This window comes from Brachycentrus maculatus, unplaced genomic scaffold, assembly GCF_059751285.1.
Source record: "Brachycentrus maculatus isolate JH-2025_06_01 unplaced genomic scaffold, ASM5975128v1 h1tg000673l, whole genome shotgun sequence".
Classification (NCBI taxonomy): domain Eukaryota; kingdom Metazoa; phylum Arthropoda; class Insecta; order Trichoptera; family Brachycentridae; genus Brachycentrus; species Brachycentrus maculatus.
Genome location: NW_028281405.1, coordinates 136,368 through 156,913, shown reverse-complemented (window position 1 = coordinate 156,913; position 20,546 = coordinate 136,368). Strand labels below are relative to the sequence as shown.

Below are 20,546 nucleotides of genomic sequence, written 5' to 3'. Positions count from 1 at the left end.
GTACCTCAATGTCATGTCAACCTAAACGTCAAGTTTATAGCCGGCAAGGTCTTGTTTTCAAATGTTTGTTGTTGATTAATACTAGTAAACATTTTAAAAACTTTCCTCGAAGTAACACATATTATAATTACAATGGACGATCAAGCTTGTCCACGTTGTAAAACAACAAAATACCGAAACCCGTCACTGAAGTTGATGGTAAACGTGTGTGGACACGCTTTATGCGAAAGCTGCGTGGATTTGCTATTTTTAAAAGGTAGATTAAATTTATTATTCATGTATAATTATGCCACTGTAACTGCACCGTGTCAGGTATTATGAAGTAATTGAAAGATGGATTTATTGGACAATTTTTTCCTAACCTTTAAACCTCTTGATGACATGACATAAGATTATTATCGTATTTGTTTATATTTTTCTTGGTTATTGTTTTTGTTGTTATTTTTAAATTCATATTGGAATTCACTATTAATTATGACTTCATTGCTTTTTACATACTCATCGTAAGGTCCAGTGAAGGATATATCGATGTGAGATGTCTGGAATGTTACAAAAATATTTACGTTACGGACATCAAAAATTGACCCTGGTTGCGTCACTTATCAAAAACATTGTTTTAATATTAATAATGTTAATTACTAAATAATAATAAAATAAACACATTCTGTATTTACCAGTATTCTAATACTGACATTTTTTCATATTTTGCAGTGCGACAATGAATCCATCCCTGTCCATACCTTTCAAAAACATTCTAATTTACATGACATAGACAAAAATATTGGCATAACTTTAATTTATCAATGCCTATTTTTTTATTTCTCAGATAAAAATAATAATAATATTGCACTATTTATAAAGCGCCATTTCTGTAAAGTACTACCACAAGGACTCTTCACTGTGATTCAATTTTGGGAAGAAAAATATGGACATGATAAGCAAACAAATATGTTTTTAGTTTATTTCTAATGATCATCTCACTCTCACTATTTCTAACTACTGGTGAAAGAGCATTCCATGCCATTGGTCAAGTGACAGCAAAGGCACGGTTGCTAAATTTAGTGTGCTGGTTATGAGTCGGTAAGATCACTTTACTCATGGCAGTTGTTGTAGCCGATCCAAAAATGAGATGTCTATCAACCAATTCATCTGCAATGCACAGGTCTTTAAGACACTCTGGAGCCGCATTTTGTATTGATTTATACATACATAAGTAGACAGAGTTTATACTCTACCCTTTTGGGAAAGCTTAAACAGTGCGGTTCGTGAAGTAGTGGAATGACTTGACTAAATTCATAAATTATAAAAATCAGTCTCGTTGCAGCGTTTAAAACTGATTTTAATGGCATTTTAGATTTTACCATTGCATACTTCATTTTAACACAACATGCTCACATGAAATATGCAATGGCGAAATGTAAAATGAAAAGTCGAAATAATCGGCAGGTATGTATGAGGAGATGCATGAACGTGAAAGGGGCGAAGAATGTTTCCAAAGATAGAGTGGTGTGGCTTTCTATTCTCTCTGGCTACCCCTCCGGGGAAGCGGCGTGATGGTTAGTTAGTTAGTCAAATTTCATGTTTTGTGATTTTTTCATTTAATGGTTTTTTTTTTTAAAAAAATTTGCCAGAAAAATATTTCATTATTTGATTCGGCAGTCACTTTGTCATTAAACCTATCCATTTTTAATTAAAATTTTACTTAGTAAATACCATATTTTTTTAAAAATCTACTGTGACACGTGTTTCGATGGATTCAGCATCATTTTCAAACACTTGACATTTGCATTTTTCTAGGTTCTGGGTCGTGTCCGGACTGCAATGTACCTCTCCGAAGAAGTAATTTTAGAGTACAGTTGTTTGAAGATGCCAAAGTGGAGAAGGAGGTTGATATTAGAAAGAGGGTACTGAAGGACTACAACAAAAAAGAAGAGGATTTTGCAACCTTGCGGGAGTATAATGATTACCTTGAGGAAATTGAGACAATTATTTTCAATCTGACAAATAATATAGATATAGTCGGTACAAATAAGAAAATAGAACAGTACAAAAAGGAAAATAAAGAACTTATTATGAAAAACAAATCTAGAGCAGGTTTGTTAAATATTATGAGTTTCTTCTTATGACCCATATCTCCACATAATAATAAAAATGTATTAATTGTTAAATAAAAGACAGATTTTTTAGTTTACTTAGTTGTATTTTATTGTTTAAATATACATACAAATTAATATTATGACAATTGTTACAACTTAGTGGACTCAAAAAATCTGTGTTTGATTTAACAATGAAAACATAAATTAAAATAGAGTTCTACAAATTAAACGCCAAATCAATAAATAATAAAAATGGCCAATTCATATACCGTAGAACTGGGCTACTTGAACTTTGATGTGTTACTTGAGCCCAGTAAAAAAAATTTTTTAGATCTGTATTTGGTCTACAATAATGAATGTATCGATATGATTCATTGTTTCCCTGACAAGTGACACTTCTTGTCACGATACATTAATTATTGTAGACCAAATACAGATTTATATTTTTTTTGCACTGGGCTCAAGTAACACATCAATGTTCAAGTAGCCCCGTTCCACGGTATATAATTTTTGTTAACACACTTTGGACGGGAAAGGTATTTCTACCCATTCGGTCGATTGATGCTTAGGGAAGGGAGGGGTATTTTTACCTTCTGCGCCGGCCGCATTTCAAAGTCAGAATAAAAGAAATCACATATTTAATGTTTTTATATGAATACATATTATGTTCCAATCTCTTTGTTAAGGTCTTCACTATATGTACATAATTATCAAATCCCGTCGCCAGTGGTCTGCAGGCGAAAAAAAAATACCTGTCCGAAATATGTTAATATAGTTACAAAAATATTACAAAATCACCAGTACAATATGTGTTAATATGTATATTACAAGCCCTTATGCTTGGAGTGGGACTTACACTCATTTTTAATACTTATGAATGATTTAATAGTTTTTTTTCTTTGTATTATTTTTCATTTAACATTTATAAAAGTCATTTAAATCATTTTAAGAATTTCAATATCTTGTTTACAACATTTTGAGTGTGTCCAAATACTTGTTCACAAAATCTGGATTATCTCCAATTACAGGAGTTATTTTCATATTATTTTTTGACATCTCATCAAAGATGAAGAAGAATATGGAAGTCTGGGCATTTACGGGGCTTACGACCGTCACAGGCTGGTTTAAGTGATCACTTTACACACGTGTAACATTCACCAATTCTACCCATTATTGACAACCACACTACTCAAATTCTTGGAAGTTCTATATATATATATATATGAACCAATTTAGAAACCTTGTTCATGAATCACTAGAACTTCACTAAGCCAAAAATAATTCATTGTCGTAAGCCCCGTAAATGCCCAGACTTCCATATTCTTCTTCATCTTTGATGAGAAGTCAAAAAATAATATCAATATCTTGTAATAATATATTTAAAAACTGATATTCATCAAGTAAAATTAAAAATATAAAAGTACCTTGTAGTTTTTTTTTAAATATTTTATTTTATTTTATTTTATTTAAGGTCGAGAAGAGATAGAATTGGAAGAGATCTTAGAAATAGAAAAACAAGAAGAGGAATTGAGAAGGGCGGAATTGATTAGGTTGGAAAAGGAAGCCAAGAAACAAAAACTCAGAGAGAAAGAAGCCCTCATAGATGAACTAATGTTTTCACAAGAGAATGCCAAAAATATAGTAAATACCTTTGCACAAAATGCTCAAGTTGCAAAGGAAGAAAGTGCAAAAATAGTTGTTCCAACAGTGAAGGTAAGATATGAAGAAGAAAAAAACTTCGACTCATGAATTCCTTTTTACAAATCTCCCTTTTTCCCCGAATGATTGCGAAAGGTAATAATAATAAATTTGGATTATTTTTATAGCGCCATTTTCTTAAAATACTATTTCAAGGGTGCTTTGCTGTGATTGAATTAGGGAAAAAGAGATAGTGGAAATGATTTAGCAGATAAATGCATTTTTTTTATAAAGATCATCTCACTCTCACTATTTCTAACTACTGGTGGAAGAGCATTCCACGCCATCGGTCCCGCGACAGCAAAGGTACGCTCGTCAAATTTAGTGCACTGGTTGCATGCTGGTAAGATCACTTTGCCTATAGCGGTCGTTGTAACCAATTGAAGCGTTATATGTCTATCAACCAATTAGTCTAGAATACACAGCTTTTAAAAACACCATGTTATGTATTAATTTCGCAATCCCAATTTAATAGATGATCTCATAGATAATTCTGATTATCTCGTTTAACACATTTTTTTAGAAAAAAGCTTAAAAGCGTCCTTTACATACTGTTGGTAGAGGCGCTTATAAGCATTCTATTTGCTTACTTTTGGTAGAGTGTGAGAGACCCCAAAAATATTGTAAACATCGGAATTGTGTTTACGGTTACTTGTGATTATTGTTACTTGTAATTAGGGTACTTGTGATAAGGTTACTTGAGATTATTATAAGACCCTAATACGTATACTAATTAGGGTCGGGGTTGATGAAAAAACCGTCCGACAACAATGTGTTAATAGATATTGCAGATAATCTCACAATTTCATTTTGAAATATTTATTTTCAGGCTACACAGTTCTCCAGTGGAGTGAAGTTTACGAGGGGTCATGGGGCCATTCCCCCGATTCCGATTGTCACCGAAGGACCACTCTATACCTACAAACCTCCCCCATCTCCTCCCTTCCTTGGCCCTCCTCCACCATCTTCCAAGGACCTCATTCCGTGTGGATACATGAATCATGTCAGGTAATATATGCAGATTGTTTACCGTATTTCCTACCCCAGGTTTAGAAATAAAAAATAATATGGAAGTCTAGGTATTTATTGTAACTGTAGACAGTTGGTAGAATTTCATTTAAAATTTTTGGATAATGTATCCAAAATTAAACAAGGTTATTGGATTGAATTCTACTTTTAATTACATATACATATATGATAATACAATATGATGTGTATCATCTTATTAACACATTATCAAACACTTCATTGACTTCTTAATAAGACGAAACGCGTCACATGTTATCATATATATGTAAATTAAAGTAGAAATCAATCCAATAACCTTGTTTAATTTTGAGTATATTACCCAAAAAGTCTAGATATTTTCAGGGCTTTTGACCTATGATAGGCTGATTAAGTGATCACTTAACACACATGCAACATTCACCAATTCTACCAATGATTGACAACCACATACATACATACTTTGTACTATTTACGTACTTAAATTTTTGGAACTCCTAGATATATTGATCAATCTCGTGACACAGTACATGTGAGTTCGCACCAGCCATTCTTATTGGATTGAGGAAAGCTTTTTTTAAGCAGAGACTATGCTATGCAAGATCTGAATCCTGGATTATATTTTACATACTGAGACCGCCTGAAAACATGATTTAATTTTTTTTATGTTGCTTGTCTGAATATTTTTATGTAGCCTATTTAAAATTATGTAGCTTTTATATAAATACTCCACATTCTTGTGGACTTCCATATTCTTCTTCTTCTATGTTGAGATGACAAAAATGTGAAAATAACTCCTTAGTGGAGTTCATCCTCATTTGTGAACAAGTATTTGGCCACATTCAAATTGTTGTAAATTATAAATAAAATGTTTTGGTTTTTTTATTGTATCATTTCAAATAATGAAAACTGTCCTTTTTATGTTCATTGATAAACAAATTAAAAATTAAAGTTACTGTGTATTGAAGATTCTACTTCAATATTTATTGTTCACTCTTGGGACCATCAACTCTTGGTTGTGGGTGAAGCGGGTATCATAGTTGTGCGCTAGAGGATTTAAATACTTTTTACTAGTTTGTTGCTTAACATTGATACCTAACCACAATAACCCACAACAATCAACCATCAAGATATTACTGCTTTTTTACTATGCAGTGCCCTATGCACCATTGGGTGCGGATGAGGGTCTCTTTTTTGTGTCTATATTAGGTTAAAATCATTAAAAACAATAAAAAATGTATTAAAAAAGAACTCCACTGACAAGACACAAGGTGGCTTGGTGGGTCTCTGCAAAAAAAAAAGTCTAAATATGTATAAATTGTGATTTAAATAAATGTACACAATGAATAAAAAAAAATTAATAATAATAAAATTAAGTATTTTCAATGTCCAACAAATTGGTGTGTTAAAGTTATTTTTACAAAAGTATTTTGTTTCAGGTCTGAATCGGAAACAGAAAGAGCGGGAGGTTATAGTTCACAATTGGCTTGCCTTCGAGCCCTCCGTGAAGCATTATCAGGGCTATACTATTCCAGTAATTGAAGCATCTGTTCAAATAAATAACTCAATCAGTTGTGAACTTAACGGGTACAGTAATAGGTCCACAATGGTTTTATACATAAATGCGTTGTAAATATTCATCTTGTTGAAACAAGAAGTCGACACTGGTACACGCTGTGTAAGATATCGCTCACTCCTTTCAAGAACGTCATAAATAAAAAATCGTCAATATTCAGTTGTGCATGTTTTCAAAATGCCCAGAAAATGTACTATATCCCAGCAAAAGCGGCATATTTTTAACTTAATATTTACCTGCTATAGGGCAGAAAGTGTTGTTTTTGCATTTTGAAGAAAAGGTATTGTTTAATTTTTTTTTGTTGATATTATAAATATTTTTCAAATGGAGAAAAAAACCTTCAAGTTTTACCTAAAAAGATGTTTTGCATAGTAATAAGTTCAATAAGTGGCTTAATATCTATTTTTAATACATTATATTATATTTTCAAACTTTTAAAACGTTCTCCTGAAAAATCAAGTTTTTTGATTTATGACGTTCTTGAAAGGAGTGAGCGATATGTAGTTTATTTAACTTATGTTTTTTTTGTGCCGAGTTTAGGATACATTAAAAAAATTGTTTTATTATTGCAATTAATTAATCTCTCAGCAGTTCCATTTATAAAGATATTGAATAAATGTTGGTGAAATATTTTTGTAAGTTCTGAGTTGATGAGTTCATGCAAATAATCATATAATTTTTTTTATTTAGTTTGCAACCATTGGCATGTATAGCCCAGGTATATTTCTTGAAGAAATTCACTTTGACGATTTTTGCAAACTTATTTAAATTTTTTTATTTCTATATTATTTTTAACTGTTACCATTTATTAATTTAAATCTGTTGTTTCTTTTATTTCCTTAATTTCTTACAGTTTTATTTTATTTAAAAATTGTTGTAATTAGCATGTATCATGTCATATTCTATACCCATGCATATGCCATTTCATGATTTTTGTTTATGTTAAAAATTACAAGTATTGTATATAATTAAAAAAATAATAATGCCCAACTAATGTACTATAAATTTAAAATTAGGTTTATCAAGTTTATGGCATTAAACGGTTTTTTGATAAAAAAAATTAACATTTTATCTCTCATTATATATTTTCCCAAATATGCAAAAAAATAAATAAACATATTAAGGAATACTAATTACAGTAGAATTCACTTACATTATTAGTCCCAAAGTTGGTCCAAAATCCCCTCGCACAAAATTATATAAAAATAATCTGCTTTCCGTAATCAAAAACTACCTTATTACCTATCATTATTAGTCCTGGTGACTATACATTGAAACAGAAATGTGGATTTTTCAAAGATATTTCTACAATATAATAAACATTTTAAGTGTATTTAAGTATTTTACAATTATTCTAAGAAAATAGGGAAGTATATTGAAGTATTCTTAATACACATTAATCATTTTATATTTTGTTTAATAATATCAAGTAGTAATATAATAGCAATAAGTGGATTTCAATGTAAAACTAATTTGAATTGTGTGCCTTTATATTGTGATCTATTTGCACTGCACTGGAAAATAATAAAGAAAAGCCATACATATTATGTTTTTGTTTAAGTGTTTTCTAAAATTAAAATGTTACATGTTACTGACTTTTGTATGAACAGGAACACAATGACCCTCTTAAGCGTCATCGTACTAAAAGAGTTATTGTAACTTAATATTTTAAATATCAAATAAAATCCAATAACTTGTATTTGTTTCAGGTCCTGTTATATTATTTGTATTATTTTTACTGTGTTGAATTGATGTATTAAAGTACAAAGTAAAATTAAAAGAAGTTTTATTGACTAACATTGATTTTTGTTTCTTATTTTAACACATTGTTGTCTGGGGGTATTTTCATCAACCCAGAACCTAATTATACTCGGAGAGTCTGCCGCCCGATCCTCAGTATACTAATCATAAGTAACCGCAAACCCAATTGCCATCTGTACAATGTTTTTTGGCATCTCTCGCTCTCTACCAAAAGTAAGCAAATAGAACGCTTATAAGCATCTCCCGCTCTCTACTAACAGTATGTAAAAGACGCATATAAGCGTTTCTCGCAAACAATGTGTTTACAATAATGAGTGACTGAATTCAAAGACAGAATTAAGTTCATAACGACTTCTCCATTTTAATAAAATACAAATTCTGATAGTGAAGGACATTACTTCTATGAAAAGAAAGTGAAAAAAAGCAATGCAATGAATATGAATTTTGGCGGGAAGCGTGGGAGATGTCAAAATTGGTCTCTAGGGTGCCTACTTTTTTAAACGTCAGCCAGTACAAGAGATACTTATGTGTAGAACGACAAACTTATATATAAAACGTTTTTTGTTGGAACTAAAAGTTATCATTCGTTTTTAAATATTTTTGGACCGTCAAAATCAGTTTTATATGGAAAAAATAATACGACACTAGCGCCCCCAGAGTATGATGTTATGTAGAGCATTCATAGATGGCACTACTTTCGGCTAAATACACGTTTTTATCATCCAATGCAAAGAATATGCATTTTGGTCGTCAGGGATATTCTTAATTAAAATTATTAAATTTTTATCAAGGCCCAGTATTCGTTAAGTCGCAACTTATTTTTCTCTAAATCCTGGTAACATTTTGCTTAATTGATTTTTATCTTACATAACCGTTTAAAAAAAAATTCTTCCAAATAATTATATGATTTTGAAAAGAAAAGGGTTATTGAAAGGTAAGGAGTTAAAATAAATAAAAACATTTTTTCCGCATATATATTCTAAAAAAAACATAAAAAATATCGAATATACATTCTTCAAAAAAATTGGGAGTGAACAGACATGTGACCTCTCCGGTGGTCTCCGGTGGAACGAATTCTGTGTAAGAAGTATTCTAGCGAATATCCCTTTAAGAAAGTTGTGTGGAGATGGCTTGGGCATGTGAATAGAATGAGTAAAGACAGGATAGTAAAACAAAATTATAAGGCGAATGTGGTTGGTAATAAAAGCAGAGGAAGACCGAGGAAAACTTGGGATGATCAAGTATTTCAAATACTTGAATGTGGTCAGGTCAGGAGTTGGAATAATCGATGTGGATGTATGAGCAGATGTATGAATGTTGAAGAGGCGAAGTTTGTGTGCAAAGACAAATTAGTGTGGCGTTCTATTAGTTAATAAGTTAATATACGAGAGGAAAGGGAGAATGGCAGCTAAGCCTAAGACATCTGGGGTTGCATACCAGTACTCATACTAGCCCGTGAGAGTTACACGCTTCTAATATTTATTAATCGAGTCTTTTTATCCACGTTCAATACAACAGTTACTGCAGATACTGGGTCATTTATGGTTCTTAAAAGGTTTTTGTTAACCTTTGACCTACGTACGACCGTGTAGTGTACGTATGTATGTAAAAATAATAACGTAAGTTTTACAAACGGCATCTATAAAAAGGAAATGAGCATTTCGTCAATTTCCTATGCATTATAACTGTACCTAAAGGCTCAACTCATAGCCACATTTGCCTGTTTAGATTTGAAACCAAGTAAGCGACATTTACAGAAGAATTACAAAAAAATTAGTTGAAAGTAGTTGGAAATAGGAGCAGATGAAGACGGAAGAATACTTAGTATGATCAAGTATGTCAGATACATACTTGAAAGCGGTCAGATCAGGAGTCGAAATAATCGACGAAATAGTCGGGTATGTATGAGGAGATGCATGAATGTGAAATATTGCGAGGATTGTTTACAAATACGGATTGGTGTGGCGTTCTATTCTCTTAAATTTCCCATTTACTGCCATTTTACACCCAGATTTACGTTGAGAACTACTTTAATCTTTTTACACATTTTATTTTATTATTTTTATTACTGAAGCGTTGAATTAATTAAATACTTTATTGAGATTACATCAAAATTTGTGATATTCGTTACTTGGTTTTTAAATTTGACATCCGATTTTATTTGAAATGTTGTACAAACAAGTTTGGAACAATAAAACAGTCAAAAATGCCGCCCTTTCAAAGACAAATAAATCGTGTTTGATTAGGCGTGTAGGTACTCCATAAACTTTTGTTTACTTGACGCAATAGACAATTTCTTGAATACTTTATGGACAGAGCCGTCTGTGTTCTGTGTCCACTTATTTCAAAACACGTTAAAGCTTTTATTCCCGCATCTAAGAAGAAATGCCGAATTCATAAAAAATATCCTTCATTACCACCGGATGGCGTGAAGAACCCATAAAATTAGTATTTAGTCAATCGATTCAACGAGTTGTTTTATTTTATATGTTTAATCTACTTTAATACCGACAAAAATAAGTAGAAAGGTTAGGTTATAATATAAACCCATATAAGTGGAATAGGTTCAAAATGTACATTTTTACAGAACGAGCTTAATTTAACTTTTACAATATGGAACCTAGTTACTCGCAATAAGGTTCCGTATTGCTAAATTACTCATGTCCCGAAGCTGGGTACGAGACGACCCCAAAATTATTTTATTTAATGACTGTTTTATTCGACTTCAGTTTTGTACTTACATTTTGTATAAAAAGACCCTGTCAATACCCAGACTTCCGTATTCTCCTTCATCTATGTTGAGATGTCAAAATATAATATTTTTAGTCGTTGCCAGAGATTAGCAATATCGATTTATTTTAGATTCTAGTTTTGTGCTGACAATTCTTGGTGGAACTACATATTATATAAACTTTTATGATAAAACATTTAAACCATGACATTTTGTATTAATTGTTTTTTTTTCTATTATTATTTTGTTTGTAAATAAAAATAATACTTGACACTGGCAGAAACATCCTTTCACTGGGTGACCAAATAAATAATAATAAAAAACAACCAAATAGTTTTATCTACTTTTATTTTATTTGACCAGTGACTGTGTTTCGTTGTTATCGACATCATCAGACTGGTGGAAGGCTAGAAAATTTCTGCGTTGTATACACAACAAGGGAGGAATTCGAAAACTATGATTTTATATATTTTTTCTGACAAAACGAATTTAAATTGAATAAAAGTAAGAAGTATATTATATAAAAATATTACATTTAAGTTATGGTAAAGGTTTAAAGTACGATTTTATATAATTTTACTAAAGAAATGGATTTTGTTAGTAAATTTAAACATTATTTGGATGAATCTTGAACCGTTGGTTGACAACTCATTCTTCTCCCCATACAAATGTGCAGTAAAAGGAGTTGACAACCAACAATTATGTATTCTATATATGACCAAATATAATGACATGGGATTTCAGAACCATTTGTTATGCATAAATATCTGATGTTGTTCTGAGAGACAAAAGTATTGGAATTAAAAGGACTTGATGTTTAATGATATTTATTGTTTTGTCATTAACTTTGTGGAATAACGTGATGATATAATTATAAAAACAAAATGTAAAAGTATAACTTGCATAAGACCTCTTTTAAGTTTATTAATATAAACACGAGTTTCGAGAACTACGGATGTTCTCATTAACAAATGAAAATACAAACGGTTTGTTTTTATACTACATAAATTTAATATATAAAATATGTTTATAAATACGTCGTTAGGTGGGGATGTCACTGGTATGCGCATGTGAAGAGAATGGAACCATCCACACTACTTACATTGCATTGCCCTAAGGAAGACGACTCCCGGGCAGACCACCAAAGAGATGGATTGACAGCTGGGAATCAACATCGCAGAAGGCTTATCGCTCTTAAAAACAGGCCACAAGGCCTACAACAAGCAGAAGAAGAAGAAAGTATTAAAATATTAATCCTAATTCCAATGTATCTAATTTTTAAGCAAGAATACAAAATGTCTCAAGCTTTGAGATTGATTGTACTAAGCGAAGTTGGTTTCAATTCACAGATAATTTTCAGACGATATGTCAAATTGAATAAACTCTCACGATATTTTGAGTGTGTACAAATTATTATTTCCGGCATGCTGAATGGAAATACAATACAAGATATTTTAAGCCAGACCTGTTGAACAATATACAAACTTCAAACGCAGTTTTTTTTACAGTTGTAATGAAACGAACAACATTATTATGAAGGTGGCATAAAGAAGCACAGCTTTCATCACTCTTGCTGTGAGTTTAGACATATTCTTTGATGTGCAAATGTTTGACTTATGCGAAGAGATTTTCATAGAAAAAAAGAGCCCGATTCGTCGATTTTAAAGCGGTCATATTTTTAAATAATTCTCAGACTAGATTTCTGGAGATGCATCACTTCGGAAACCATACAATTCTAAGTAGTTCCTAAAATAATACACGAGAAAATTAAACCTGCTTAAAACATCTGGGGAGGTCCTCACCAAAAAGTAACATTTCCAATATTGCAGAGAAAGATAATTTAAATGCAAATCTGTTCTGTTCACTTGTATTCTATCGAAATTTTAATTAAAGTTTTGATAAAACGTGACCAATCCTATGTATGTTAAACCAATATGAAATCATTTAATCGCACCAAAACGTAACAATTTTACAAGCTAGAATTCCTGATTGAATAAAAGCATTTGTAATGGAATTGTAACGTTTTGGTGAGGACCTTCACATCTCAAGTTCTTATTTATTGTAAATGCAGTTAGTTGGTAGATTTCCATTTTTAATTTTTTGGTAATGTATCCAAAATAAAACAAAATTATTGGATCGAAGTCCATTTTTATTTTAATATATTACAATTATATATAATAACGATTTGATAAGACGAAACGCGTCACATTAGATATCATTGAATAAATTAAAATAAAAGAGGAATTTAATACAACAATTTGGTTATATTTTAATTACATTAACGAAAAATCTTATGTTCCATATTAAGCCGTGGAAAATTGTGGAAATCGCAATTTTTTTCCTTGCTATTATGCTACTCCAAGCTAAAGGTTGACAATCATTATGAGTATTATTTTAACTCTCAACATTTTGACAGTATCCAAAAACTTGTTCACAAATCTTGGTTTCTTCACATAGGAGTTATAATATATATATATATATATATATATATATATATATATATATATATATATATATATATATATATATATATATATATATATATATATATATATATATATACATTTTTTGATATCTCAACAAAGATGAAAAAGAATATGGAAGTCTAGATTTGTAAACAAGTATTTAGACACACTCAAAATACTGTGAATAAAATAACTGGTTAAAGTATAAACTGCGTAAAAAATTAAAATCAGGTTTTCAGGCGTTTCCCAGTATGTAAAATAATCCGGGTTCGTTTCTTGCATCTGTGTCTTTGCTCAATAAAATATTTCTAAATCCAGTCATAGGTGGCTGTTGTGAACTCAATCATGGTATCTCAAGAGATTGATCATATTTGAATGACTTTCAAAATTTTGTAATATCAAGTATGTTTTTCAATCATGGGTAGAATGGCGATTGCTACACCACGTAACCAGCCTTTGACAGGTTTTAAGCCCTATAAAAGCTCCCGGTATAGAAACTCTTGGTGTCCATTCTGACCCAGCCATTAACAAAAAAACTTTTCTTTTCTTTTGGTCGTTAGCCCTGTAAATACCCAGACTTCCATATTCTTCTTCATCTATATTGATATGCCAAATGTGTATATATAAATGTTAATTATAGGTTTTTACGAAAGAAATCCACATTTTCTTACAAAGGTAAAAAAATATATTTAAAAAAAAACTCAATTAAAATATTTTTCTTTGATTTTACTGAATCCAATACTGTTGGATGTATCAGATCAAATATTATAAAATTACGTTTATATTCTTATGTACGTAGATGTTTATTATTGTTGTAAGTTTCATAACGTCTAGTATCGCTTTAGGAAATAGATTTCAGGGAAATTCCCTTATCACAAATAATATAACCGTAATATGATTTCCTGTTCGAAAAACAAATACAACGATTAAAATACTTTAATAAGTATGTACTAAAAACATGTTGAGTGTGCCCAAACGCTTGTTCACAAAACTGGATTATCTCCAATTAAAGGAGTTTATTTTTCATATTATTTTTTAACATATCGCTCACTCCTTTCAAGAACGTCATAAATCAAAAATCGACAATTTTCAGTTGTGCATGTTTTCGGAATGCCCAGAAAATGTATTATATCCCGGCGAAAGCGGCATATTTTTAACTTAATATTTACCCGCTATAGGGCATAAAGTGTTGTTTTTGCATTTTGATGAAAAGGTGTTGTTTAATTATTTTTTTAAAGATATTAAATATTTTTTAAATGGAGAAAAAACCTTCAGGTTTTACCTTAAAATATGTGTTGCACAATAAAAACTTCAATAAGTGGCTTGATATTTATTTTTAATACACTGTGTTATATTTTTAAACTTTAAAAACGTTATCCTGAAAAATCATGTTTTTTTATTTATGACGTTCTTGAAAGGAATGAGCGAATATCAATATAGATGAAGAAGAATAAGATGTTATTAAACAGTCATTCATTTTCATTTTTCTTTGTTAATAAATGGTCTGAATGATTTATTATTACATTTAATTTTACTGATATGTAGGATAATAATCGTCATATTTATATACTTATGGAAAATCACAAGTTTTATCAGTAAAAAAATATGTGATATGTTCGCATATAAAATATATGTATATGTAAACTTACCATCTTTCGTAGAGTGAAACTTTTATATTCGTATACAATACCAAATCAATTTTGGATTAAAAACACTATGTTCTAATTTATCAATCTTTAACTCAGATGTTTTTTTTTTTATTTTGCAAATCCTAAATGAAACGGGTTGTTACGAGAATTAAATTTATGAAATCAATTAAAAAACGGTACCTCGATATACGTCTGCTTTAGAAAACGTTCAATTTGATGTATTGTGCTTCCTGTTTGGAGGCGTTTTTTTTTTCATTTGGCAAGGAAAACAATCTTCGCCTCTTTCACATTCATGTATCTTCTCATACACACCCTAAAAGTACAAGGGCTATATTAAATACATTTTAGAGTGAAAAATCACTCAATTATTTTGAGCCCCCCTGGTAATTGTCCTGACGAAGAGACGGGTATGTCTCGAAACCGGTAGCCAAAAATCTTTGTGAGTGATTTATATACTAACATTTTTCTGAAAAAGTTAAAATGACTAACCACAAAGCAAATGCTATTAAACATATAAATAATACATTAAAAAAATCTCTAAAGAACAACAGTGTTAAAACACTATAATATGAGGTCACTTTCCAGACAGATTTCTTAATTCTCCATTCGTATGTTTATATATCTGGATACGGGGGAAACAAATATCGAATTTTATGCCAAAAGATATAATGGTGTTATGTGCAAATATAGAAACGGATGAATGTCGAAGATTCACCGTAACGCAAGTTTCTCGAACATACGGAAAATTTTCATGCTTCCTACCTGTTGTACATCTAGTCTAGAAATATCTAACTACATACATATGTATATACATACAGTATAATAGTACGGTAACCATGTGTTTTGAACATAAATCGGGACGCATCTCATGGTGTAATAAAATACAAATAGCAGGTTTTTTTCTTCTTCAAACCCTTATCCACACCCGATGGGGAACTGCATCATATAAAGCAGGGTTATCTTGATCGTTAACACATGAAGGAAAGGTGATCAGTCCTCCGACACTCCAAGGTAATATTAAATAAGTATTAGAGTGAAAAAAATCACTTATATTTGAAACCCCCCTGGGAATCGAACCTGGGACTTCTAGTTCTGAGCGTGCTGACCATTACACTACGGAGGTGGACGGATTTAAATTTTATTTTAAATCTACCCATTTCATTGGATCTTCTACAAAATTTATTGTAAACCTGTAGATCGAAGAGCATATGTGACTAGACTAGAAACTAAGAGCGAATGTCAAGACAGACGAGTGTAGAGTTCCAGCCTCTCTGCCTACCCCTGCAGATATACAGCGTGATCAGGTACGGGATGTTCATCTTTTTACAAAATAATCAAAACAATATCGCATATGAATCATGATTCATACTGTTGTTTGTAAATTTATCAACAACAAAATATTGTCTATCAAATTACAACTAATATACGAAAGGAATCCAACAAAAGTACATGTTTACATATTTAAATAAACTATGAAATAAGGATGTTCAATAATGGGAAGAATAATGAACGTTAAACAAGTGCATAAACTCATCTCTTGAATGTTTTTCACAAATACTTTGTGGCACATTTTAAAAACTTTATAAAATAAAACAACTTTGTTTTTAACCACGTTTTTAATGATACATTTATTTTACAAACCGGTTTCGACAAGAGCCTTGTAATCATTAGGGTTAAACATGTACATATTTAGCCCTGATGATGACAAGGTTACTGTCGAAACCGGTTGGAGAATAGATGTACAAATAAAAAAGTTGTTTTATTTTATAAAGTTTATAAATTGATCACTTTTGCCAACGAAATGCCAAGTCAGAAGCCCTGGGAATGGCCCATGGAAGTCTGAGCAGACTTCCATCTTCTTTCTTATAAAAACGATAGATGTTCCCCCTCAAGTTAAGACACCTATGTTATATTGTAAAAAATATACCTTCTATGTCATCATATATACCGGGACGGCTTGAATTTCAGGACATGCCTTCAAACCGGGACAATCCTACTCAAATCTGGACGCATGGTCATCCTAAGTATAGGTACTGCCATATATACAGGGTGAACAAAAGCTCTGCCTGTTCAGCGGTTTGCCGTTCTGCTATTGTATTTTATATTTTGCGTACAGCGCACATTTCGCTTCAGGCCTTTATACACGAGCAGAGAAATCATTTTGCTAAATAAACCAGAGTTAAAATGGCGTTTTTTGGTCGATTCCTACTTTTACATATCCCAGAATCAGATATAGTTTTTTGGGTAATATATATATCCAAGATTAAACAAGGTTATTGGATTGAATTCTACTTTCATTTAAATGCATACAATGATGTATATTGTGACGCGTTTCGTCTTATCAGGACATTATCAAAAAGAGTTTGTTTAATTTTGGATATATTACCGAAAAAATTCCAATGATTCTATTCGCTGTCTGCAAAAATTACAGTTACAAAAATTCACATATAACAAAGTATCGTTTAATTTTTCAATAACATCCTAAATAGGACAGGCTATAGAATTGTAATTTTTAATTTTACAAATAAAACAATTTAAATTGAGCAAATGATGAAAAACATTATGACGAATTAATCATAAAAAGGGATAATTTACATACTAATTTTATAATAGATTGCTTAATTTTTTGGTCAACTCTTGTATGATCTCCTTGTCCCCACTTTTTAGTAATCATTTCGGGGGAAAATGACCAAACTTATATTAAATGTATATACTTATAAAAACAAGCGGAGATGTGTATCGGTTCACGAAGGATGCAATAATAACATTTTATGAACAAGCTTTTTGAGAAGACGGAGCTTTAACAAAAAGCTATTACCTATTTTGTTACTATAAGTTGCTCGCTAGGAATCATTTCGTCTTTTCATTCTAAAATTAAACCATGGACAATATTTATATAAGAAGTATATTTATATGTTTATATATATATATATATATATATATATATATATATATATATATATATATATATATATATATATATATATATATATACACATATATATATATTTACATATATACATATATATATATATATATATATATATATATATATATATATATATATATATATATATATATATATATATATCAAACATGATCTGAAAAAAATCGTAAAACAACAAGGGAACTTCAAAGACTGCTCTTATGAGTATATAAGTGATGAAGGTAGTTAAATATATTGAAATAACACTCTCTTTATCATTCATAGTTCGCTTTGTGATATACCCCTTAAAAAGCAGCACATAAGTGGTATAACACAAAATGAACAATGAATGATAAGGAGATTGTTATATTACCATACCACAAAGTTAACAAACTTTGAAATACAAAATACAAAATACATGTTTGTTTTTAAAACAGATTTCTCCATAAACGTCTATCGGCTATATTATCAAGGTATACGTTAATCCCATGTAAATAATTTGGCTTTATTTAAAGTAAGTTACACATAATATATATCATCTTGCCTTGCTGTAATTGTTTTATACAAGTATTAGAATCCCTTACGCTGGTCCTGGAAAGAAAACCGCCCTCAGGGCCTAGCGCTAATTGGCGCTATGTAAACAAAACCACCCCGTTTTAAACATCCCCGGTTACCAGGCATTAAGGCAGTAATAGGTAAGGGTGGGAATATTGATATACCACCCTTTCCGATTGCAGGGCCTCGATTCATGTGTGATTGTACTAAAACTACAAATTTGTCCATTTGTTTCTTGAATGTTTTTTGCAGATACTTTGTGGCCCATTTTATAAACTTTATAAAATTAAACAACTTTGTTTTAACCACTTTTTTATTATAAGTACACTTTAACCTACCGGTTTCGACAAGAACCTTGTCATTATTAGGGTTTATTAAATTTTAAAACATTAAAATATTAAAATCCTCAAAATAAATTACCGGTAAACAAAATGGAAACGGTAAGTTAAAGTGTACTAATAATATAAAAAGTGGTGAAAAAAAAGTTGTTTAATTTTATAAAGTTTATCCATTTGTGATTTTTTTATTATTATTTTTACTAAGACGTTTATTAAGGTTTTACTAGTCTGATGACTAAATGCGGTTGCTGGTCAAAAAAAAATTATTTAAAAAAAAACTAAATAAGTAGTTGGTATTTTATTCTATATGTTTTACTTGGTAAAAACCGCTATTTCTTAAAATCTATTGTGACACGTTTTTCGATGCATTCCGCATCATTTGCGTATAATATGTTTTTTTTTACCAACTTAAACATAAATTAAAAATGGATAGATATTACCACGAAATGACTACCGAATCAATCAATGAGATTTTTTGTATTTGTATGAGTTCCAAAAAATTAAGTAGTGGTGTTGTCAATCATGGGGAGAATGATTTTAATTGATAATGGTACAAGTGTGTGAAGTGATGACTTAACGAGCCTATGACAGGTCATCAACCATATAAATTATACAAAACAAAGCAATGAGAATAGTTCTTAAGAAAAAAAGACATAAAAATATAGAAAAAATGAGAGAAGAACTAAACTGGTTATCTATAAAAAAAAGTGACTTAAATTTAATTTGCCGATCTTTATACATAAATTTTTAACGATAAATTACCTAAATATTTTAAGGATAAAACTGTTTTAAACAAAAATTGTCATGAACATATTACTAGAAATAATGATAAAATAATACTGCCATTGTTAAAAAAAACGAGTCGCAAAATTGTTTAATGTATAAGGGTTTGAAAATGTATGATGAGATGCCTGAATGTATGAAGAATAATGGTTTTGTTTACTGTGAGGAGATGTAAATATATATATATATATATATATATATATATATATATATATATATATATATATATACAATATATATATATATATATATATATATATATATATATATATATATATATATATATATATATATATATATATATATATATATATATATATATATATATATATATATATGATGTAAATAAAGTGTAAATAATAGTTTATATTAGTTGTAATATAAGCTAACCTAAGAAATAAAATTTTAAAAAATATATAAAAACTGACTTTAGTTTTCTTTCTCATCTATGTTGAGATGTCGAAATATAAAAATAACTCCTCAGTCGAAACACTCAACTTGTAAACAAGCATTTGGACACATTAAAAGACGTTGTGAATAGAATGCATTTATTTCTCTGATGTAAGGGAAAGGAAATGGAAGAGAATTCGTAGTAAATATGAGAGAGGAAAAACGGAATCGGAGCATTGGCTTTAGCACTCGTGTTTGCATATCTGTATTTTATTTATTGTATCGGCATTAACTGTGTGGTAAGACATGATACAAGGATTAAAGAAAACACTTGTGTTTATACCGCTTGTGTTTTATTAAAGACTACTAGTTTCGGAAGCTAAACTTCCATCATTCAGGTCTGAATAATAACTAAAATATAAAATTTAAAATTATTCTATAAATAAGGAGAGGGGGTTAGCCAAGGGGCGGAGTTTGAAAACAAAGGAAAAATGGAAAACATAGGTGAAGAATTTTGAAACAAATATTATTTAATAAATTATTATTAGAATTTAGGTTTTTTTGGATTTCTAA

At 30.2% G+C, this 20,546-nt stretch overlaps 1 protein-coding gene across 1 annotated transcript; it reads left to right on the top strand.

Annotated features, from left to right (window-relative positions):
* The first annotated feature begins 10 nt into the window (after positions 1-10).
* On the top strand, positions 11-8,149 carry LOC148300674 (CDK-activating kinase assembly factor MAT1-like). The gene is made up of 5 exons (XM_088274444.1): positions 11-256; positions 1,798-2,094; positions 3,568-3,809; positions 4,624-4,802; positions 6,239-8,149. The coding sequence occupies exons 1-5, from the start codon at positions 133-135 to the stop codon at positions 6,339-6,341; spliced, it is 945 nt and encodes a 314-aa protein (XP_088130570.1). The 5' UTR covers positions 11-132; the 3' UTR covers positions 6,342-8,149.
* Positions 8,150-20,546: the final 12,397 nt, after the last annotated feature.

Bases quoted from the DNA above. Each gene is read 5' to 3' on its own strand.
- LOC148300674 (XM_088274444.1), top strand. From the start codon at position 133: ATGGACGATCAAGCTTGTCCACGTTGTAAAACAACAAAATACCGAAAC. The intron at 2,095-3,567 runs GTTTGTTAAATA...ATTTTATTTAAG, and splicing joins GAAAAACAAATCTAGAGCAG to GTCGAGAAGAGATAGAATTG. The intron at 3,810-4,623 runs GTAAGATATGAA...ATTTATTTTCAG, and splicing joins TAGTTGTTCCAACAGTGAAG to GCTACACAGTTCTCCAGTGG.